The sequence below is a fragment of the Falco rusticolus genome, chromosome 7 (genome assembly GCF_015220075.1).
Source record: "Falco rusticolus isolate bFalRus1 chromosome 7, bFalRus1.pri, whole genome shotgun sequence".
NCBI lineage: Eukaryota > Metazoa > Chordata > Aves > Falconiformes > Falconidae > Falco > Falco rusticolus.
This window is the reverse complement of record NC_051193.1, coordinates 54,108,360-54,132,766: the sequence shown is the minus strand read 5'-3', so window position 1 is coordinate 54,132,766 and position 24,407 is coordinate 54,108,360. Positions and strand designations below refer to the sequence as shown.

Genomic DNA, 24,407 nt, shown 5'->3' with positions numbered 1-24,407 from the left:
GCCTACTAGAGCAGAGGTAAATGTCAAATTCTGGCTCAGCTGGAAAGATGTAAATTGGTAATAGCTCTACAGAAGTCAACAAAGCCAGGTTTAAACACTAGTAAGAATTTGAACCTAGAAGTGTAGAATGTGCTGAAATTACGGGTCAGATTTTGACCTCTATCATTGTGGTGTATTTCTGGTGTAATGAGATAGTTCAAAGTCAAATTCATGTTTTAAAGGCATTATTTAAAATTTAAAGATTTGTCCAAATTTAAAATCTCATAATACCTATAAAGCAGGAATATTCTGAAAAAAGATTACAGATTCATCCACACATCTTTGAATGAAACAAGAGATAAATTTTGGACATTATTTCTCATTTTAAAGTGGATAGTTCCTGTTTGCCAGCCCCAAACTCCTCACTTAACATAATCTAACCCCGGCTTGACTTACTTCCACATGAAGAAAAGGTTGATCGTAACACCCTAGGCTCCAAGACACAAGCTCACATGAGCAGCATCCCCTTCGGCTTCCATGAGACAATCCATCAGAAAAACTCACTGGTATGTAAAGGGCTTACTGGGCTGACTGCTAAGAATTAACACTACCTATCAATTAAACTTGTCCAGGTAGGAGCAGTGTCTCTTTCTTGCTCTCTCTCTTGCTGATTTTTTTTTTCCCTGGTGGGGCTCTCCTCATCACCATCATGTCGCTTCTCTCTGTTTTTTATGACACTTAAGGTTTTTCTTCTGTGAATCATGATACAATAAGGTGGCCAACTTCAGATGGTATAGTCGTATCTCAAGTTAAAAGGACGGATGACCATTTTGGCTTTAACCTAATATACACAGCTCTGCAGCTATCTCATTCTTTGGGTCAATAATTTCCCAAGGCATTTCCTGAGATAACGTGTGGAGCAGGAATGCCTCCTCATACACTAGCCAGTCCCACTGCCTGATGCATTTTGCATAGCTCTGTTGAGAGTCCAACTCAGCCACTGCTCAGGGCTGCCAAGCTCACTCCAGTTTTCCCTCACCACACACGCAATCGCCTGATGAGATCCTTCTCCTTCGCTGACACTCGGCTTTCCACAGGAGCACATGCCAAGCATACAAAGACCGGGGAATGCGGAGGAATTAACCATTTTTGGAATGCGATTACTTCAAAGCCGTTTCACACACTGAAGTTACTTTTGGTTATAGGAGAGTAGGACATGACGTAGGGAGCCTGCCTTTTTAACCCTTAAGAGCTTTCCTCTTACCTGAAATCCAGTTTATGGGGGAAATTCTTGGCTGAGGTAATGTTAGTCATTTTGTTCGCTAAAGAAACCCGCTACGGGAGACTCTCAGCTGCGGCAGCACAGCATTAGTCATTTCATTCCTGAAGTGAAGTCGTTAACCGAGGGTCATCCCCAGGCACTCCGCTCCAGTGACAAGGAGGAGTGGGAAGGGGAAGGCGCCGGGCTCCCCCGTTCCTCCGGCCGGCCGGCCAGCCATCCCCCCCGCCAGCGTTGCCCCCTTCCCCCACAGACGCGGCCCGCGGCCCTCCCCGGGTGGGCAGGAGCAGCTGGGGAGAATCGGCCTTGCTCCCCCTCGTGCGCACCCGCCGCCCCGGGCGCTATGTACTGCGACCGGTGGGAGAGGTTTCTCATTAAGTGAATTAATGGCGCTCATTAAGTGACTCAGGACAGCCGGCGTCGGCGGCGTTCAGGCACACCTCGCCCCCAGGTCCCGGCCGGGCCGCCGGTAGCCACCTGCGGCCGGGCGCGCCCCCTCAAGCGCTGCCCGGGAGCACGGCTGGCTGGCGGGCACAGCCGGCCCGGGGCACCCCTGCCCCTCGCCGCGGGGCTGAGGCCGGTGCGAGCGGCCGGGAGCCGAGGGGCCCGAGGGCAGGGCAGGGCTGGGACACCGGGCGGGTAGCGGGGCGGGCGCGGAGCGGTGGGGAACGGGTGCCAGAGGCGGTGTGCCGCAGGTCAGGGACGAGGGCGCCGACGGCCTCGCCGCGGCTCCCCGCTGCAGGCGGAGAAGGCGACGGGGGAGCCGGCGGCGTCGCGCCCGGCTCGGGCCCCGCAGCACCGGCCCCGTACAAGCTCGCGGGGCGCCCCCAAGTGGCGCGGCCGGGCGCGGAGCCGCCCAACGGGAGCGCCCGGCGGGGCGGGGCAGGGCGGTGGCGGCGGCCTCGTCCCCGCCCCCGGCCCCTGTGGAAAGTTGTCCCGGCCCCGCCGCCGCCCGGCGCCCGCCTCCCGCTTCCTGCCCCGCCGCCGCTGATTGGCCCGCCGCGCGCCCAGGAATGCGAGCCACCCTTTAAAGGCGCGCGCGGCGCCCAGCGCCCGCAGTGCCTCGGCAGCGCCGCTCACCGGGACCCGCCGCGCCGCCCGCCCTCACCGGCACGGCCGCGGGCTGCCTCGGGACGTTAGTCGCTGGTACGCAGAGGTGCGGGAGGCCGGCGCTGCCCGCCCGGACCGCTCTCCCCGGAGGTAAGTGCTGAAGCGGCCCCCGGAGGCGGGCAGGCTGCGCGGCGAGGAGAGGGCAGGTGCCCCCCGCCGCCCGTCCTCGGAGGCGCTGGGTGCGACGGCAGCGCGGTGACCTTCTTCCTTGTGCCTGTCCCCAGGCTGGCTCAGAGACAGACCTTTGCCATGGGGGCAACGACTGGCTTCCTCCTGCTCCTGCTGCTGCTCGGCGCCTCGGAGGCCAGGCGTGCCGCAGGTAAGGCCGGCTCGGGGCTGGTGCGCGGAGCCGTCGGGGACGGGGGGACGAGAGGGGGTCGCATTCTTGGTGTCTGTGTAAGCAGCTGAAGCTGTGCTCGGTGCTGAAGAGCTCCAGAGCTTTCAATGAACCAGAACTTTTTAACCTGTGCGTTAGCTGGCTGGGACAGGAAACTTTGGCGCAGAATTTGTGTAACCTTCAGGCAGAAGTGCAGAGCTGCCGCGACTGGAGCACGTAGCTCGTCCGTCTCCACGCTGAGTAGGGGCAAGGGGGGACGTGGGGTACGGACCAGCCGACGAAGACCACCGTCATGGTGTGATAGGGAAGCTGCTGCTGTGCTTGCTGTCACCCAGCTGGATGAAGAAAACTCACTTTGCTGTATTCTAGCGTGGGCATGTTGGTGTCTGGGCTTCTGCTGGCTGTTTCTGCTCAGCTATGGTCTAATGAGGTGCCGGAGCGGCTGCTACCTTTGTCAGTGGGTACCTGGCACTCCGGTGCTGACTGGCTCCTGTACGAGAATGTGCGTGTGCTGCTGCACAGCAGCTCCTGGTGGGGCTGCCGTACCACCAGAACTTCTGTCTGTGCTCTGGTGTGAGGTGTGTACCTCGTGTGATGTGCACCAAGAGCCAATATGTAATGGGAGGTACACACCTACTCGGCATCTTGTCCCTTGCTCATGATGCCTGTTCTGATCTCTCTGCAGAGTCCAGGAGTGATGATAATAGTGTCTTTGATCTCTTTGAACTCATCGGCTTCATTCGGAAGGGAGCTGGGCGTCGGGCACCCGGGGTGTACCTGGTGAAGGGACCAGAATCCTCCAGCCCTGCTTACCGCATTGAAGATGCCAGTCGCATTCCTGCTGTCCCTGACTCCAAGTTCCAAGACTTATTAGATGCCATCCATGCTGAGAAGGGCTTCATCCTCCTGGCTACTCTCCGGCAAGCCAAGAAAAGTAGAGGCACGCTGCTGTCTGTGGAACAGAAAGATGGCTCTGGTCATGTCTTCAGCCTAGTATCAAATGGCAAGGCAGGCACCCTGGACCTGAGCCTTTCTGGTGATGGCAAGCAGCAGTTAGTGTCAGTAGAGGATGCCTTGCTAGCTACAGGACACTGGAAGAATATCACCCTGTTTGTGCAGGAAGACCGAGCTCAGCTCTACGTGGGATGTGAGAAAATGGAGAATGCTGAACTGGATATCCCCATCCAGAACATCTTCACTAGGGACCTGGCCAGCAGTGCCAGGCTCCGCATTGCCAAAGGGGGAGTCAATGACAACTTTCAGGTAAGACTTCCACTTGTGTTTTTTGCTTAGTATTTTCAGTCATCTGCCTTGAAGGTGTGTTAACTACTCAACCAGCCTAAATAGCTGCAAAGCCACGGGTAACAAATAGGGATAAAGGGTTCTACCACTGACTAGTTTGTGTACACGTAATACGGGCCACTTCTAAATGTACTAAACATTAATAAAGGAATTTGAAGGACGAAGCATTAGATTTGCAAGGATAGAACTTCCTGCAGCAATAAGAGGGTACTGAAGCTTCCAAGCAGGTAGCCGTAGCTTCATTGCTCAGCTATGTGAGATTAAGATAAATTCATGGGGCTTCTCCTTCTTGCCTGGGGAGTTGCCAGTCCCTGTTGTCAAGGCTGAGAATGTTAGGAAGCGGGGCTTCTTATCATTAAGAAGAAGAAAGCAACGTGTTTCACTTTGCCCATCTGTCTGTCATGAAATTACTCCTAATGATCTCGCATGACCTCAAGTGCCTACAAGCTCTCTTCAGGCAAGTTGTACTTCTTTCCCTTGCAGACACTGCAAGTAGCTGTAATTCTTCCTCTGTCCACAGGGACTGCTGCAGAATGTGCGGTTTGTGTTCGGAACAACTCTGGAAACTATCCTGAGAAACAAAGGCTGCTCCAGCTGTAAGTTTGCAATCTTCTGAATCCAATGGCCTCTGAAAAATAAGATTCCTCGTTACGTTAGAAAGACAAGTTGAAACAGAACTTGGAAGTATGCTGACATGCAAAGCCACGTTGCATAAGAAATAAGATTATATTTCTGCAGGCATCCTAATCTAATGAATCTGGTGGCAGCTGTTTTAGCAGGTGTTACCCTGGAATGATAAATGCACACGGTAAAAAATTAACTTAATTTATGTGTGTTTGTCTCTTAGCCACTAGTGCAATCATTACTTTGGACAACCCCATCAACGGTTCCAGCCCAGCTATCCGCACTAATTACATTGGCCACAAAACAAAGGACATCCAAGCAGTCTGTGGCTTTTCCTGTGATGAACTAACAAATATGTTTGTGGAACTGCAAGGGCTCCGGTCCATGGTAACAACGCTTCAAGACAGAGTTCGAAAAGTGGTGAGTTGGTTAAATTCATGGTACCTTTCATTAACTGGTACTTAGTGAATGAATTATAACCTGTCCTTTGAGAGCCTGAATAAAGGTAATAAAATCAAAATAATAAAATAATCAAAGTAATAACTTCATGACTTTTGTGAAATTGTGACATTGTGAAAAAGGGTGTTTTCTGTATTAACTTCTAGTATTTTTCTGCTTCTGTCACTTGCCTGCCCCTTCCAAGACTGAAGAAAATGAAATCATTGCCAAAGTGGTCCAGATCACTCCTGGAGTGTGCATTCATAATGGAATCTTGCACAAAAATAAAGAAGAGTGGACTATTGACAGCTGCACGGAATGTACCTGTCAGGTAAGATTCCTCATATTCATAAATCCTGTGTATATAAATTCATGAGTTGAAATTAACAGACACTTCTAAATCATGTTCTCTGTGTAGGATTCACTTTTTCTAACAGAACTAGGCATACTACAGTAGCCAGATAAACTGAGTAGTTATTTCATCCTACTAGATCTCTGATATAAATGCAACTTTCACAGTGTTACAACAGCTGTATCTCAGAAAATTATACAAAACATCACTCTGATACAGCTGTTAACACACTTTTAGTTCCTTAATTTGGGGAATACCTGTATTCTTTACATAAGTTCTCGAGTAAACTAAACATTGGTATCTACAGAAAAAATTTATAGTGTTGTCAACTCTGCTCCCTGGAATACTTTAGATCCACCTTCTGTCCTCAGTGAACCTCCTGCTGGCTTAGTAGGAAAAGACATTCTAGTGCTCGGTAAAGGCTCTTAACGTATTTGTGGGGCTTTTCTTTAACAAATGCTTCTAGCTGGGTCCTATTAGTTGCTGCAGATTATATAGAACAGCAATCCCTTCCAGACTTTAGTTTAGCTGTTCAAATCTCAGGATCACCTAGCAAGATATTTGTGCTTTGTGTTCCACTCCTGTGGAATGTTGTAGAAGTACACCAAAACAGTAAGTTTCAAAGTTTCTTTAAATTTTTTTACTTGCTCCCTTTAAAATATACCTTCAGCAAAACCATCTTGAAATACCAGTCTACCAAAGAGTGGGTTAATTAGCCTGCCACTGTTTAGAAACCAAAGGCTGAGTACTTGTACATGTGCAATGCAAGGCATCTCACAAAGTTCTGCATCTGGCTCTATAGGTCTCTACTTCTTCTGTCTTGTAGTCAGCAAATTATACTGTGACTTCCACAGTTACCTCTTTCCTACTAACCCTCTTACTCTGTTAGCTGTAATTGCCTTAATATAGTAATTTGCCTGGTGAGATTAAAATAGTAATCGTAAGAGCATTCTTCTGACTGAGCTGCTGTCTTCAAGAAGCAAAAAACTACAGGCTGCCCTTTAGCTCTCATTGAGATCGGAGGTGGGTGTTCTTACCCTGCCTGCTTGGCTTGAAGATCAAAGACCTCTAAGTATAAGTCACAGATTTCATTGCTCTTGAGCAGAGTCCACTAAACTCACTTTATCTTTACCATATAATCAGCTTAAATCCATATTAACTGAAAAGAAAGCTGGTTTTTCATTCTTGTTTCATTCCCTTGAAGTCTGACCTTATACTTTGAGTGATAGTCTGTTACTCTAGCCAGCATCTGGTAGCTACTCTGGATCAGCTTCTGTAAAACCAAAATACTTCTGCTCTTGGCTGAAAATTAAGGGGTGAGAATGGGAATGAGATGAAGTTTGACTAAAAATACCTGGGACTACCCTTGGGATGTATATGGCTCTAAATACAGGCGTCTGCTTTAGATGTGCTGCAGAAAAGATCTCTTTATCACTTGACCAGACTCCAGACATGGTTTACATTCCATTTGCTTATTGTAGTTCTCACAATTCTCTATAGAACTCTGCCACTATATGCCGGAAAGTGTCCTGTCCTCTCATGCCTTGTTCCAATGCCACTGTGCCTGATGGAGAGTGCTGCCCCCGATGCTGGCGTAAGTACCTAATACCTTCACACTTCTATAGCAGTTGGCTTCATCTAGTGAGATGTGTGCTGCCCTAAAGTGTGCCACAACTGGATATAGCCTTGCACCGCTGGAGTAAGATTAGCCTGATGCTTCCCTGAGGTTAATCATCTAGGCGATGCACATGAGCATTGAAACATTTGAGTTCATGGCCTTTATCTCGTACAAAAAAGGAAGATGTGTCTGGCTTTTGAGGATAGTTGTCTTTGCGTGTGTGTGTATGGAAAGAGGTGTGGGAGGAAGGACTATGGAAGAACACATTCCTGGAGTCTTATTCAGAGCTGTATCCCCTCTGCAGCTAGCGATTATGCAGATGATGGATGGTCTCCTTGGTCTGAATGGACTTCATGTTCTGTGACCTGTGGAAATGGGATTCAGCAGAGAGGACGATCCTGTGACAGCCTCAATAACCGCTGTGAAGGGTCTTCTGTACAGACTCGGACTTGCCACCTTCAGGAATGCGATAAGAGATGTAAGTACTTAATCTAATCACACCAAGACAGGCTGCTTCTATTGGCTTAACGTTAACAGCAGAGATTGCAATGTAGCTCCGTCACTGGGACGGAGCATTGCCTTCTAGTTCTAAGGGCTTATATTAATTGGGTAAAGGGGAACAGATAGTTAATGCGGTAAATAGGCATGTTTGGGTACTGCTCCCAGGACAGATTTGAGGCCAGTTAAGGTATGCGGTGTCTTTAGTGACAAAACAACCATCTGTGATGGTGCTGAGGCCATCCAATATATATGGAGTCTTTGGTACAGTTCTAGTACTGGCTATGTCCTAGGTGCTGCACAGCTGAAGTGTGTTCTTCAGAAACTCATTAATAACAGACATCTCTCCCCTTTAGTTAAACAGGATGGTGGCTGGAGTCACTGGTCACCATGGTCATCATGTTCTGTCACTTGTGGCACGGGCATCATCACTAGAATTCGTCTCTGCAACTCTCCAGTACCACAGCTGAATGGCAAACCTTGTGAGGGTGAGGCAAGAGAAAACAAATCCTGCCAGAAAGATCCTTGCCCAAGTAAGTATGTCCAGGTGGTAACTACTGTTCAGTAGCTTAAACTGTGAACTTTGTGAGTAGTTGCTATATAATCTAGTTCTAGTAGTAACCTCTCTTTAAACTTAGAGGTGGGCTAGGTAAAACATCACAGGTTAGCTTCAGATGAAACTAAACTGTTTTCTATGGCTCTTCCATGGAGTCCATTAATTCTGTCACTTATGGCTGAACAATGCCTAAAGTGTTCTCACTATGAAAGTAATCGTCCTTTGTTGGGTAGAAACTACCTGTACCACTGAATTTAAAACTACACATCTTCTAACTTCTGATTTCCTTTAGTTAATGGCAACTGGGGACCGTGGTCTCCATGGGATGCTTGCACAGTGACATGTGGAGGAGGACTTCAAAAACGTAGCCGTCTCTGCAATAATCCTGAGCCTCAGTATGGTGGCAAGACTTGTGTAGGCGAAGCTAGAGGGACTCAGGTCTGCAACAAACAGGACTGTCCAATTGGTGAGTATCCATTTTTTGCATGAACATCTAAAGGTTGTGGACAATCTTGAAGACACTAGTTAAATTTGACATAAGCCTGTGAAACACAAGTACTAGAATTTTAAACCAGCACATTGGCCAAATACAGTAGTGTAGTAGCATGGTGAGCATCCCTCGTCTTAACACTTTCTTGTTTGTTTCTCAGATGGGTGTCTGTCTAATCCCTGCTTTGCGGGCACAACATGTACCAGCTCCCCTGATGGTTCCTGGAAGTGTGGCGCTTGTCCTGCTGGCTACCATGGTGATGGTGTCCACTGCCAAGATATTGATGAGGTAAGAGAACTAGTTTCGCTCTTGAAAGCGAGTGAAAGGAAATGGGAAGGGAGAATAAAACAAGTTTTTTTTTTATAATGCTAACTGTTGTTCTCCTGTATCTCAAACTTGTATTTCAGTGTAAAGAGGTTCCTGATGCCTGCTTTGTCTTCAATGGAGTCCATAGGTGTGAGAATACTGAACCTGGGTACAACTGTCTGCCTTGTCCACCACGTTTCACTGGGACTCAGCCATTTGGTCGCAGTGTTGAGGATGCTATGGCTAACAAACAGGTATCATCAACTTGAGAACTGTTCTGGGTTATGGAATCTCACAAAGTTTCTAAACAACAGAAAGCACCTATGCATTTCAGGGAAGAAAGACTTGGGACAGTTACTAAAACACCATCTTCTCTGATTAAGAACAGGAGGAGTATTAAGCAGTTTCTATTGGAGTTCAAAAAGAGTTTTAAGAATTGTTGCCTTTCCCAGCCATGGAAGGTTCAAGTGTTATATGTTAATTTTAGGACAGGAACTTAATCAGTATTCACTTAGGATACAACAATATGTGCCTTAGATATTTCAGTGCTTGGTTCCATTTGAAAATGAATAAGGTTTGAACAAGAAAAATAATTGGTAATAAGACTGCTGCTGGAGTTGGAGAGTGGAAGTAATGTATAGGGCTTTTTTTTCCTGAATGAAGGATCTCTGATCAAAACAAGCATGTATTCCCCATGTTTTACTTGAGTCTGTGGAAAAATGAGGGATAAAAAGATGTTTCTATAGGATTTAATTTCTGTGTGGTCTTCTAGGTCTGCAAACCACGTAATCCATGCACAGATGGAACACATGACTGCAACAAGAATGCCAAATGTAATTACCTTGGCCACTTCAGTGACCCCATGTATCGCTGTGAATGTAAACCAGGCTATGCTGGCAATGGCATAATCTGTGGAGAAGACACTGACTTGGATGGATGGCCAAATGAGAACCTTGTTTGTGTTGCTAATGCTACTTACCACTGTAAAAAAGTAAGCTTATCTTGTTTTCCTATCTACTGTTAAAACAGCCTATGTGAGAAATAAACAAAGTATCTTTAGGTTTGAGGTATAAAGTAAGTCTCTTCAGTTAGAGCTATTAAACTCTGCAAATAAAACCGGTAAAATACCCCTTTGTGTCAGGGTACTATTGTCGAGGTATTGCTAGGTAGCTCGTGCTCTTTCTTTAGATACCCCTACAATAGGGGTCGGGGCAGAAAGCCTCACAATTTATATATGCTCATTACAAATCTTCTCAGAAGACTCTAGTTTAGACTATACCCATATTAGCTTTCCCCTGACAGATGTAAATCTCCAGGGGAAGAAAAGAGGGTAAGTCTCGAAAGCAGCCTGGTCTTTGTTTTAAAAATGACTTCAACTATGGCTTTCTAAGAATTATCCTCACAGCAATGACTAGCTAAAATTGATAGTTACAGTAAGATGACATTTACCTGATCAAGGCATTATGATTTTTGCCTTTAGTTTACTCCTAATTTTACCTGCTAAAATCCCTATTGTAATCGTACCAGGAATAAACACATCTGTGTATTCTCTCCTTTCTAGGATAACTGTCCTAATCTGCCCAACTCTGGGCAGGAAGACTATGATAAGGATGGGATTGGTGATGCCTGTGACAACGATGATGACGATGATGGCATTCCTGATGATCGGGTAAGACCACACAAACAGCTTTCGAGAACGTAGCTCTCCCACTCCCCTTTCTAAGGCTAGGGTCTAGCCTCTGACCTTAATCTTGAGAGGGCCATAGGATAGCTGTTAGTGCCAGCAGTCTCCTAGAAACCATAAATATGCATAACTGTGTGCAGACAAACTTTCTGCAGCTGGTTGAGCTTTGGGAGTGAAGCTTCATCTTTATTCAGCCATTCCTGCACTTGTGCAAGCCACAGGGTGTCTTGAGATGGAAGCATTTCAACTTTAACTGTTTCCCTGCCTTTCATTTCTCCTTTCATGTAGCAGCACAAGCATAGACAGAGTCCATTAAGCTGTAATTTGACTCTCTTTAAAGCCTGACTTCTTGATTTTGCAGGACAACTGTCCATTCATCTACAACCCACAACAGTATGATTATGACAGGGATGATGTTGGTGACCGCTGTGATAACTGCCCTTACAATCACAACCCTGATCAAACTGACACTGATAACAATGGAGAAGGAGATGCTTGTGCAGTGGATATTGATGGAGATGGTAGGTGACCTCTAATCACTCATTTTAAATGGTTTTCCAACCACAAATTGATCAAATGTACCCAATATACCATTGATTTCCTACCAGAATTTCATCCCTGAACACATAAAAGTTGTCCTCTGGTGGTCTCGGTACATAAACTACTTGAAGTAATAGTTTGAGCTAACGGAAATTTGCTTTGAATTCAACTGTGCCAAAATGTGTGTATTTCTAGCTCTACTCTCACAGGCAGTAGGGACAGAAGTGTGGCATAGCTACTAATGAGTCAAGTTTCAAAGCTTTCAAATGCTGCTCAAAATGCTTTCAAAAACGTATCAGGAAGTATGTGGTAGCTTTATACAGTCCTCTTGCAGCATTTAGATGCCTGACTTTTATTAATCAACTCTCTTTAATTTTGCAGGGGTCCTTAATGAAAGGGACAACTGCCAATATGTCTACAATGTAGACCAGAGGGATACAGACTTAGATGGCATTGGAGATCAGTGTGATAACTGTCCACTGGAACACAACCCTGACCAGGTGGGGGATTTGTTTTTTATAATACTAGTCTTCTATCTATATAAAACATAGTATGTTGTGTATTGTAGAAGATGTTTGAATAACAAGTTACAGCTTAAACTTGACTTGGAAGATCAATAAGAATGATTTGTGACAAACGGTGCCTTTATCAAATAACATGCCCTCAGAGTTCAAAGAGCTGATAGATATTTTATGAAAAGTAACTCTAGTGAAGATCTGTGAGACTACTGTGTGTACTTGTCTCCTAAACATTTTTTGGGTTGGTTGGTTGTCAAGATCCTCATAGTGAGGATATGAGATTCCTGGGACCATTGTCTGAAACCTAGGTAGGTACGAACCTACCCTCCTCAGAGCCTATAGTGCTGTGTTTGCTTAAATTAAAGAATGACTTTGTCTTTGTCCGTAAGTTCAAAACAGCTGCATTTCAAAAGATGACTCTTCTAGTAGTTAGCTGAAGGCAGTGCAGGTTGCTTTCCTCTAAGGAAAAGATACATTCTGACACTTTTTATGACTACCCTTTTAATAAAAGTTTAGGGGGGGTCCATGCTCTCGCACAACTTGCTAGTGAAAAAACAACAACAAAAAGAAACCGCATTTGAAGGCAGAAGTAGATAAAGCCTGTGCCATCCTGTCAAGTACAAGGCTGTAAGTTTAATAATTCATGGTTATAACTGGAATGTTTGAAGGGTTAGAAAAGCTGTTGCAGATCAGTGGAACCTAGTGTATTATGGTCATGTAGCCTAAAATCAGTGTTACTTAAAGGATTTAAACAAATAATACAAGATTTCTTGGTCTTCATAATTTGCTTTGCTTCCCCACTTGAGTGGAAACTGCCTGAAGATCCTTTCAGGCAACGTTTCTCCTAACGCTTTGAAATCTTAGTATAGGACTCTAATGTTGGTTTTGAACACTTTGCTTCTAGAGCTTGATTGGAAGAGATACTAGATTTCAAATGGCAGAATTGGTAGCTATTGAAACTGTGTGGTATGCTTTCCGTTTGCACCAACACCAGGGTCATCCACCAGTGCGCTGACAAGACTACTAGACTAAACCTTGAGGCAGCCTCAGGGAAGACTGGATTGTTTTAATTATTTCATAAGCTGACTAAGCAAATGACTGGCTAAAATATGTAATCAGCAAGGACAGCAGTTCATGCAGTCTTTGACCACTAAGGGAATAATTGTCTTGTGTGATCAGTCACAGGCATGAAGAGCATTGTAGGCTTTTTTGATGAAGAAAATTATATGGTGTGGAAGCTGTAAAAACCGAGACTTGGTAGTCTATATTTTAATGTTATAGTTTCTACTGGCTAGATATGCAGTAGTCCTTGCCTTATCTGGCCCTTGGAACCAGGGAGCTGCTAGAGGAGGTGGAAGGTAGAGTACCCTGTGTCTAGTATGGTAGACTAGTGACAGAAGAATCATGTGGCAGAAGGGAGGAGAAGCTACTGACCACACTGCTTTCGTGTATTCACACTAAAACCAGGGCAATGCTAAAGCAGCCCAAAAGCAATTGGCACAAGCAGCTTTAAGTAAGCATGTGTTAATCCTAATACCTCACTACATCCACCTCTGCTCTTGCTAAAGCAAGCAGAAAGCCCAATTAATTCTAGCAATTAAGAATGTCTTCAAAAGCCACTTAAAAAGCTAAAATAGGATATTTTTTTTCCACCTTCCTTAGGAAGACACTGATTCTGACCGCATAGGTGATCAGTGTGACAACAACCAGGACATAGATGAAGATGGCCATCAAAATAATCTTGATAACTGCCCCTATGTGCCCAATGCCAACCAAGCTGACCATGACAAGGATGGAAAAGGTGACGCCTGTGACCATGATGATGACAACGATGGTATCCCTGATGACAAAGATAACTGCAGATTGGTTGCCAACCCAGATCAAGCTGATTCTGATGGTAAGATGGCCAGTATCATAGTGACATTTTAAGAGCAACTTCTAATAGTTTGATACTGTCTTCCACACTGTTTAGGATTGGACAAAACTTTGAAGTAACAAAGATAGAATGTCTGTACTGTTGTTATAGTGCACCTCAAGAGTAGCAAGCAGTGGAAAACGACCGTGTATCCAACTTAGGAATAAGTTGCTATCAGGCTGGAGTGAAAGGGCATTTATACAGTAGCAGCTGTGGCTTCTGTAGTGGGTCTGCTAGCAGTACCTGAGCAGTTAGAGATCTGCAATTAAGATTTAAACTCAAAGTTGTAAGACTCAGAAGCAAACAACAATGATGATGTAATGGTGAAATTACGTGTGTCCTTCAGGTGATGGACGTGGAGATGCTTGCAAAGATGACTTTGACCAGGACAGCGTGCCAGACATTGATGATATCTGCCCTGAAAATGTGGACATTAGTGAGACTGATTTCCGAAGATTTCAGATGATTCCCTTGGATCCCAAAGGAACATCCCAAAACGATCCAAACTGGGTTGTTCGTCACCAGGGTAAAGAACTGGTTCAGACAGTCAACTGTGACCCTGGCCTTGCAGTCGGTAAGGTGAAAATCACACTGTTTGGGGGGTTTTCGGTTGGGGGCAGGGGGACAAAGAGAACATGGGAAACCATTAAGAAGCTGTTTAAGAACTGTAAAAGAGCAGCGCCTAAAACTTTCTCCTCTAATGCCCCTGTAGGTTTTGATGAATTCAATGCTGTGGACTTCAGTGGCACCTTCTTCATCAATACAGAAAGGGATGACGACTATGCTGGCTTTGTATTTGGCTACCAATCTAGCAGTCGTTTCTATGTTGTCATGTGGAAGCAGATCACCCAATCTTACTGGGACTCCACACCAACCAAAGCTCAAGGTTACTCGGGTCTCTCCATCAAAGTTGTGAATTCCACGACCGGTCCAGGAGAACACCTTCGTAATGCTCTGTGGCACACAGGAAACACACCTGGCCAGGTAAGAGTGGTGCTTTGATAACCTGCTCTTCTGCGTTGTGAGGCAGGCTGTTCTTTCAGCAAGTTAGATGCTTACAAGGGGGTCTGTACATACTGATCAGAATGGTGTAGTCTTGACAAAGAACAATAACTTTGTAATTATTCGCAGTCATGCAAAATATTGTATAAAACTAACAGGACTGCATGCTTCAGACAGGCTTTCCAGCAGCAGCGAGTCAATTCTTTCTGGAATTGTGGAGTAGTGTCCTACTTACTTATTTAAAAGTAAATTTAAATGCAGTTGATTTCAAGACCCTATTACAGAGCCTAATGAGTTATTTAAGCCTTTACTAATCATGATGATGACCACCAAGACACTTCCATGTCAAAATAATGGCTATGTTGTCTCAGGCCTTCAGTTGATGGGGGAAAAAAAAATATTCTTTCACAGGTGAGAACCTTGTGGCATGACCCTCGTCACATAGGCTGGAAAGACTTCACTGCATACAGATGGCGTCTTAGCCATAGACCAAAGACTGGTTACATCAGGTGAGCATCATCCTCTTATCTTCAGTAATTATAACAAGAAAAGTAGGTGTCTGTAAAGATGAACCGAAGACAAAGCTTGCTGAAGATGGCTGACCTGTTGTTTCTTTGTAGGGTTGTAATGTATGAAGGGAAGAAAATCATGGCAGACTCGGGACCAATCTATGATAAAACCTATGCTGGCGGTCGGCTAGGATTATTTGTCTTCTCCCAAGAAATGGTGTTTTTCTCAGATCTTAAATATGAATGCAGAGGTAAGGAAAGTCTCAGTTTAAGAGATGCTAACTAAGTTAGTTGGTTTAAGAAAGCTGTTCTCAAGAAAAATAGTACAGGTCAAGAAACATGAGCTAAGAGGGAAAGTGAGTCATGAAAGACCATGGGTAAATCTCAAGTTCTGAAGGCAGAAACAGGACATCTTGATACAATCTTCACAGTTAAAATCTTAAATATATGAAATCTAAGCATATTTCTATCCTGTTACTTCAAAGTATCAGAAATACCTGTTAAGGTCCAGATACGAAATGATCTTGATTCTCCTCTAAAATGCCGACTAGAATAAATCAATAGAGCTGACTGTCCAGTGTGAAAATATAAAAAACTGACTTCAGCAAGCAAGAGGGTAGTGTCTGACATGCAAAAAAACCTGATTTGCTCAAAAGCAAAGTCATAAATATCTCTAGGGATTACTGTCTTTAAGATAATCATGCATAACACACAAATACTTCAATATCTTATTTTTTTTCTTTTCACAGATCCATAATCACAAGATTATTGGATCCAGAGACTATTTAAAAATGCTGGTATTGCACCTTCTGAAACGTTTAGCCTTACAAATCCTGGGACCATTGTATTATTCCTTCCTTTCTTCTTTCTGCATAAAAGTGGACTCGAAACACATGACCTGCCTCAAGAGAATGCTTTTGAGAGAATGAAAGTGAGAACGTGCTTGGTATCTGACCTCTGCTGAAGTGGAAGGAAACAAATGTGTCTTGCAAATGAGAATTGTCTTCACTGAACAAGCACACTTCTTTCAGTAGGAAAGACACTTGTTTGCTGTTTATCACAGTGCAGTGTCACTGCCTCTCTAACTGGAGGTCCCATGGAGTAGCATTTTGTAAAAAGAACATCTTTGGATGTGCTGTGGACTACTTAAACTGAAGACCTTTCATTGTGTGGGGAAAAGGGGTTTTGGGTGGGAGGGTGAACTCTTTAAGTCTTGTCTTTATGGGGAGAGGAATTTATTGAGGGCTGTGCTACCTTGGTTTACATCAGTTGGAGAAATTATTGTTTTATATGACTTTCACGTGAAAACGCAGCCTTTTATTCTATTTGTGGTGAGCTAGATCAGTTGCTCTATTACACAGGACAAAACAGATATCCTAAAACTGACTTCCGTGGTGGGAGGGAGAAAGAGGATAAAAACTGGCACACTGGATCACATCAGCTTTGCGAAAACCATGAGTTACAATTAGATACTGTTTTTTCCTGATTAGATGCAGATCTTTCTTACCTTTTAAATGTTTTCTTTCAGACATGATGCCAGAAAGCACTGCCATCTCAGCTAGCACTATGCTGTCCTTTAGGAAACCAGCATGTGCATCACTTTTTATGGTTAAAAAGGCACAAAAATAATAGTAATGAAAAACATTCCTTTTCTACATGCCACAGATGCTTTAAACCCCTTCCTTCTTTGGAGGGGATGGAAAGGGGCCTGTAGATAAAATACTGAAATTGTAAAATATTTATTTTTTGCCTATCCTTGATGTTATAATGACTGAGGGATTATTGATTAAAACAATAAGAAATGCGTCAAGACTATCCACCTAATCATTGTTACAAGTCTTAATGACTGTAAGATTGTAAATATAGATTATTTATTAAGTCTGTTCTATATAGAAACTAGAGGGGGTTTAGTTGAGAAAAAAATCTTGTCTGGAGCAGATAGTGGTGATGTGTTTGTTACAAAGAGCAATTTTCCCATAAAGGCTTTGAGGTGCAGGGAGAAGCGGCGGGGTGGGGAATGGGATGTTTGTTTTTCTCAGTCTGAGCTCGGTGTTGGCTTTTCCTTTCTTTGTGCAAGGCAGTTGGTAGCCTGGCAGGCAGCTGTCCTGCAGTGCTAAAATTGCATCCCTTTAGACCATAGAAGTTCCCATCTCATCCATAGTGCTAGAGATGAGGGAATGCCATTTACCATCTTGGCGGTTATTTAGTGCTGTGAAATGTCTGCAGTGCTTGACCGCTGGTCAGTGGGCCTGACACAAAACCAGGAGATTGCAGAGAGGCACAATGACCACAATCTGTAACCATTCAAACCAGCTATTTGTGCCACTGCACACTAATCATTGTTAACTAGTGATGCGCAGCTACAGAAGAAGGAATTCTTCATGGACTAGAGAGAATTTCAGGAGCTCCTTGCAAAAAGAGGGAGAGGGCTTGCTGTACAAGAAAAGACTGTTTTCCCCAACAGAAGGGGTAGCATCCTTATACCTATAATATTTCCTTGTCCTTTCAAAAAAGGAAAAGAAATGAACACAGTGAAAGTTTTACGTACAAATATTACCTCATTGTTGTGTGACTGAGAAAAACCTTTGGATTAAGCAGAGTTCAAATGTCTAACACTTTAAAGCTACTGTAGTACTAAAAAGTTAATGCTGTACATAGTCAAAACTTCTTTGCAGATGTATTCCCAGTAAGGAAATGGCATTGGAAAAAAGAAAAAATGTCAAATACAATTTCTAATGTTGTGTTATATGTTTTCTTGTCATCTTGTATACCATTGCTTGTATTTTTATAAATTATTTTTCTCATTGCCATTGTAATAGTTAATCACATAATGGTGTAGATATGCTATTTAAATAATTTATCATGAAATGCTACCTGTAGAGTTAGTATTTCTATTTTTATAAAATGTTTGCACACTGAACTGAAGATTTTTTTTTTGCTTCCCTCCTCCTGATGTTTTTGCTAGCATCATTTTCTAAGAACATGCTTTTTTGTAAACATTTTTAACCATTTTTCCATTTTAAAGTTGTGTAAGTTGTACAATAAAGCTCCTTTTACATACAAAGAACAATAAACCAACAAGAACACTTATATTTACACATTTGTGCTCTAGTTTTATTCATGTGGTGTAACACTTTGGTATTGCTGATATAATCTTCATTTCAAATTTGCTTTGAAGCAAAACATGTCTGTACTCTTTACATTAAAACTAAGCCAAGGAGCTGTACCTCAGCTTTCACCCTGGCTGCTAACAGGCTGCAGCTGGATGGCACGGACAGCTGGTAAATTCAATACTGGAGGCCCAGCCATGCTGCCCTTAATACAGCCACGGGCAAAATACTCTTGAGGGATTTCAGTTATTCCCCAGCCAGGCTCAGCCCCTATTTCTTTCTTTCACCTGAGTGGAGGCAGGGTGATGGCTGTCTGCAGGGGTACATGAGTATCTGTTCGCATCTCCTCTAGGCTGAGGCTGCTCCTGTGCTCAAAAAGCTGATGATGTGGCACTATACCAACTGCTGAAACATGCTGCTAAAAATAAAAGCAGTTAAGACTAGTTATTCAGTCTCTACTTACAGAAGCAGTTTGTCCCATGAGCCCTTTAGCAAAGCTAGGTGCAGTACTAGGAGTGCTAGATGTCCATAAGTAGCACATTTAGGGGAATCTGCAGATATTCAAAATTAATTTTTACATCTCCTTTACCTAAGGATGAAAAAGTCTTGTTATATGAAGGAGGGGGGTCTATTTTTTCTGTCCCTGAACTTTTAAGGCCAGTCCTGTCCATTTTATTTTATTCCACTGAGAACAAGGAGAAAAAAAGAAAAAGAACTCCTGACCTGTCATTTCCAAAACATGAGCAGCTGCTGAATTTCTGCCCTTGTCTGCTTCACTTCTCTGCAGACAGACATTCTCCTGTGGGAATGCACCGCCGGCATGACCCTGCGAGCTCTCCCGGGTCCCGCCTTGCTGCTGCGGCCTCGGACTCTCCGCCTGCCTCCCAGGGGCACCACGAAGAATGAGAACCACAAAAAAACCCAAAGTTGCCACCTGGAGAAAGCTCTTGGGACTTGTAGGTAAAATGAGATACTCAGGATTTAGAAAGCCAATCAATTACATGGACAGACGTATCTATCTCTGGAGATACATATCGGTCTGATCAGCAATTTCGAAAAGAGAACTGCTGCTGGTGGGAGCAGGCAGCCTTGGCAGCCCATCCCAAAGGCCCCGTCTGAGCCCAGGCCAGACTCTCAGGCTAATTTACATTTATGTAGCTTATATCAGTGCAGAACCTGAATTGGGAATGATAGATACATAACTTAGAATTATAAAGGCAAGACGTATGCCTTGTGTTAACTCATAGGTTAAGTCCACCCGCCTGTTGCTTGGGGAGCGTGCGTACAGTGGGACACAGCTATAGTTGAGGTAAGTTAGGCCTGTGCTTGCCCAAAGACATCCCTGTCAAAGAAAAACTAAACAGGGAAAGCATGGAAGGTGGCCACGTTTCACAGGGCAAAACCTCCACAGGTGAAGCCTGGCGGGAGTATGCTGTTCCCAGCCCCCTGGGGACTCACCGGCAGGACACGTAAGCATACCAGCTGATGCATGCCACTTCCAGTGTTAGCGGGTACTTGGCCAACCTTTTTCCATAAATAACCTTTGAGTTTCATGCTATTGCAGAGAGTATAATGCTTTCTTACCATAGCACGCTCTTCTCGGAGCCCATGCAAATGCAGTAGCTTAAGTTTTCAAGTGGTCACCTGCATCAAACCTACGTTCAGGAGGTGCAGTAGTTTAACCTGCAGATATTAATAACTTACGGGGATAAAGACTGAGATAACCATAGCAAGATCTGCATCTTAATGACAACAGTGCACTTTTTACTGATACTGCCATGAATTTGTAGTAAATAAAAAAAGTCCATAGCGTGGTAATTGGCTGATTTTCAACATAAATTCATTTTGGAAAGGATTTCTGAAATCATAGAAGAAAGCATCTTAATATATTCACAGGGGGAGTTCTAGCTCTTATTTCTTTTCCAAGACAGAAAGAACAGGTGCACAAGTTGTGTGAATATTTAAGTGGATTTATAACCAGAAGAAGAGAATTCATTAGAGAAAAGTGTTTGGCAAGCAAAAGTCTTAAATCTTCCACAGGAAATCCATAACATTAGTCAAGTTATCCCAGAGAAACTTGGATTTTCAAATTTAGACGAATCCCAGGAAGCCCAGCTATCATTTGTCTTTAATTTCAACTGCTTTCAGATTCAGGGACTGCTAGCCTAGGCAACACATACAAGAGCTAAACCGAGAGCTGCTTAGATACTGCGCCAGTCTCCCTTGATGACTCCACTCAGAAAGTGCTTACAGACAGACCATTACATTATTATTGTAAAATTAGGGTAGAATGCCTCTGGCAATACCCTTCCCACCAAAACTATGCATACCAAATACACAAAGCAAACAATAGGAAAATAATAGCATAGAACAGTACTTCCACAAGAAGACAGCAAATTTTTAAGTGGGAAAAGAAGTTCTAAATACAGAATACCTGCCTATAAATCTCAATTATTCATGCACTTCAGCACTCTATAAAATTAATACACACTTGTGAATATTCCAGTTTGCTGGGGTTTTTTAAAGCTTAATAGATAAGGTACTGCAGATTCAATTCCAAGCAGTGAACTATTTCACATAGACTTAAATGACAGGGAGCCTTTTATTCTAACTACTGCACCTGGATTCCAGCCAATCCCTCAATGAAACGTATAATTGGATAACTGTAGGTTATAGCATTAGTAGTATTCAAGCATCTCTATTCTATTTAAAAAGGAAACCATTTTCCTGACCTTTAAATCTTGCTACAAATAAGAGAGCAATTATTTCTCAATAAATACATCTGCTGAAACTTTTTTAAAAAAGAAAAAAAATGAGTTGTTATTTTTCCTAGATTACAAAACCCTTCATAATTTAGAAACTTCCCAAGCATCTGCCAAACCACCTTGTCCTTCTGTGTCTAGCCTTCAAACTGTGAGACTCCCAGAGGTAAGGGTCTTTTTTTTTTTTTTGTAACTGGGGTAGGTAGTAATCTTGGAAGTGTAAACATCGTAGCAGATTTTGCACCTAAAAAGCCAGAAAGAGAGATGTAATTTAAAGCTGTGGTTAGAAAGTCCTTCTAAGAAGTGTAACAAAGAGAAGAGGTGCATTGTCATAATTTGCTGAAATTTTGTCTAGAAAATGGGGGGGGGGGGGGGTTTAATAAAATGTCAAAATTCTTATCATTATTGAAATTACAGAAATTGAGCTGCAAACCACAGCCTCTCACCAGCCCTCCCTGATTTGGAGGTAAAATCCCACCCTTTCTAGCACATGAATTACTGGCATACTTTTTTGCACTTCTAGACCAGCCCTCACTACTCTGATGACATGTTTAAGCAGCCCTTTCCTCTCTGATCTATGCAGCAGATAATTTTTCCACAGCCTGTTTTCACTCTGTGCGCAGCATGTCCACTGGCGCTGCAGGAGTTCTGCTCGGGAAGTGAGAGGGAAAGCATGCACTACAGATGCACAAAGTAGAGATCGCCTGGCTGGGAAAAAAGCATTTGGCTGAGAATTTTTATGGGACATTTTCCTCTTTTTTTTTTTTTTTATGATGAAGCTGGAAGTTTTTTCACACCTTGATAGAATTACTTTAATTTAAACTGGAAATCAGGACGTACAAGAACAACTTCACTCTTTTTATCACTGCTGTCTATAGTCAACAAACTTTTTTTTAATCAGGATATTTAGTCTGTCACTTCTCTTTGAAATGGAAAAGACCCTCAACAGCTCTAAATCTGCATAATAACTGTAAAACTGGACTGAACTTCTAGTACCATTGCAGTAAATCAAAACTATAGCTCTTTAAATCATCCTACTCAAACATACGTATATATAGTACATATTGTATATAATATATATTAATACATATAATTTATATACATTTATATTTATACACATATGATTCATTAAAATGGTTGACTCAGCCTTATTTTCTTCTTTCAGATGAAAACATGGTTTGTAATTTAAAATACAAACATGCAGGATCAAAATATACACACTGAACTAAATCAGTACTAACAGCTGAGCACTGACCGCTATGAACACCAGCACTGTATGTATATCTCTGAGGAGTCTCAGTGACAATGACAGACTAGTTTGGTCACATATTGCTCAGCAAACAGATGCAAGCACACCTCAATCTTCACTTCATAGGTATGTTACTTTCACCAATCTGAAGTTTTTGGAACAAAATTATCTACCTTGTACTGTAAAATCATAGTGGGAAATACCGAGCACAAAACTACCGTGCATACACAACCTTTCTTATTCCTCAATTTAAAACGTCCCAAAGCCCAAAAGTGAGAACGATAACTTTAAAAAATCAGTCTGCCACGCTCTGCTGTTTCGGGACAAACAGAGCTAGGGAAGACTTGTAAAGAAGCTAGTTATCAGAATCTTTTACCAAATACAACTGACGCTGAATGAAGGCATGTATTTAGGAAAAGCTGTTTCCAACTCCTGAGTTAAGCTGCAAATGAAAATTCATTTGAATATCCTAATCATCACTGCTGCATCACACCCCGAGAAGCCGCCACATTCCAGTGCAGCTGGAATTCCAGTGGCAAGCCCGACAGAGGGGTTATTGCAGGTCACAATAGAGAGACACTGGAAAAACAAAGAAAAACCCATGAATCCTCCCGGGCTCAACTTTCCTTTTACCCTGATATTGGTGATGTTTCAGCAAATGACCTTGTCACTGTGTTTTAGATAGTACCTCCATTATTCTGTACCTCATACCAGTGACCGACCATGTTTTCCTAAATAATTTTTTTTCCTACAGTTTTACTTAAAACTGAAAATAAAGGAGGGCTTGAAACTGATATTTCATCTGTAACATCAAGCAACAAATAAAATCTTCCCAGAGAACCTGCCATTTAATATAATGCAGTAGAAACCAAGCACAACAAATATTAGGTCACTAATTTTTGACAGTGTCCGAGTTTGGGTATCAGTCCTATGCACCCTTGGAACAGCTTTTCATGAGCACTGGGTCCCTGTGGTTTGCAGTGACTACAAACACTGCAGGGTGCTCGGCACTTCCCAAGTCCCGAAGTGAAGTAACAGAGTCCCTGTTGGAATATACACTTCAAGTCAATAGTCATTCAAAATTACTTGCTTGTCCCTGAAATGCCAGATGTGAATAAAAAGTTGGCTTCATGGCTTCAGGACTTAGTCAGCGACAGGCTCTTCCTTGAGGGTGCTGGGAAAAGCTTCTTTGCAACAGTGAGAGATTTAAGGTAACAAATACACCAGAAAAGTAAGAATTAAGTAGTATTTCCCTTCATATACATTGTAGATATTCTACATAAAACCTTGAAATAGAATTTAGTTTTCTTCAAAAACTATCCAAGCACTTTAACACTGTTTTTGAGGAGGACTCTATAAAACACAAGTTCCATGTGAAAATAACTGGACTGTGGAAAGATTACAGCCAGCGGACAGTCCTGCATGAATATCACACAGGCACAGAAAATACTCTTCAAAAAATACTTGTTGGTACTGCTTTGATTACATATATGGTAAAGAAATTATGACCCAGGCTTAAAATTTTTAAGGAAGACAAGAAATACATCTAGGTGAGATTTGCAGAGCTCCATGAAACATGCTTACAGAAATCCTCTGCAGAGCAATGGGACTAGGCAGAACATCCAGTATCAATGGGTTTGTTATTGCTGTTGCAGAACAGGTAAAAATATCAGAAAATGAAACAATAAATAGCACTTGCTTGTCACAAGTATAATGTCCCATTGATGTTTTTATTTAAAAGAAAGTAGGCTAGATTCTGATCACTGACATATCCAGAGAATTACCACTTCCTCAGGAGTGTACATCCACTCAGACTGGCAACTCTAAATGAGATTAAAATCTGTGCCAATATGTGCATTAATTTAAACATTCAGATTAGTTCAAGTAAGCCCTATGCATAACACAGCCATTGTGTAGTTAACATTCTATTCATACATCATTTCTTGTTGAAAGTTAAATGGCTAGTACAGTATCTGAGAAATAATTTGTCCTTTTAGTTTGTGTCAAATGAGAGTTTGTCAATAGGAAAATCTGTTGAGTTTTCTCTGCTAGGATATCTCTGTCCCCTCAAAAAAAACCCCAACCTTTTAAAGAGAACCATGGTTGTGGGTTTTTTCATGTCTTCTTATTCTGACACTACAGTGCATCAAATAAAAAACTAACCATCAGCTCAGTAAATAAGTAGAAAATTCAGGAGAAACATTAGGTAAAGAGTATACAATTTTTTAT

At 42.9% G+C, this 24,407-nt stretch overlaps 1 protein-coding gene across 1 annotated transcript; it reads left to right on the top strand.

Annotated features, from left to right (window-relative positions):
* Positions 1–2,273: 2,273 nt before the first annotated feature.
* On the top strand, positions 2,274–18,153 carry THBS1 (thrombospondin 1). The gene is made up of 22 exons (XM_037395512.1): positions 2,274–2,458; positions 2,593–2,687; positions 3,391–3,968; positions 4,528–4,603; positions 4,855–5,051; positions 5,275–5,400; positions 6,922–7,015; positions 7,344–7,517; positions 7,894–8,070; positions 8,386–8,559; positions 8,744–8,871; positions 8,991–9,143; positions 9,662–9,880; positions 10,451–10,558; positions 10,935–11,094; positions 11,495–11,613; positions 13,294–13,528; positions 13,893–14,120; positions 14,259–14,530; positions 14,960–15,057; positions 15,169–15,308; positions 15,807–18,153. Exons 2-22 carry the CDS (start codon positions 2,618–2,620, stop codon positions 15,812–15,814), a joined length of 3,534 nt encoding a protein of 1,177 aa, XP_037251409.1. The 5' UTR covers positions 2,274–2,458; positions 2,593–2,617; the 3' UTR covers positions 15,815–18,153.
* The last annotated feature ends 6,254 nt before the right edge of the window (positions 18,154–24,407 follow it).

Coding starts and splice junctions, on each gene's coding strand:
- THBS1 (XM_037395512.1), top strand. CDS start 2,618: ATGGGGGCAACGACTGGCTTCCTCCTGCTCCTGCTGCTGCTCGGCGCC. Junction 7,518..7,893: donor TCAGGAATGCGATAAGAGAT/GTAAGTACTTAA, acceptor TCTCCCCTTTAG/TTAAACAGGATGGTGGCTGG. Junction 14,531..14,959: donor CAGGAAACACACCTGGCCAG/GTAAGAGTGGTG, acceptor ATTCTTTCACAG/GTGAGAACCTTGTGGCATGA.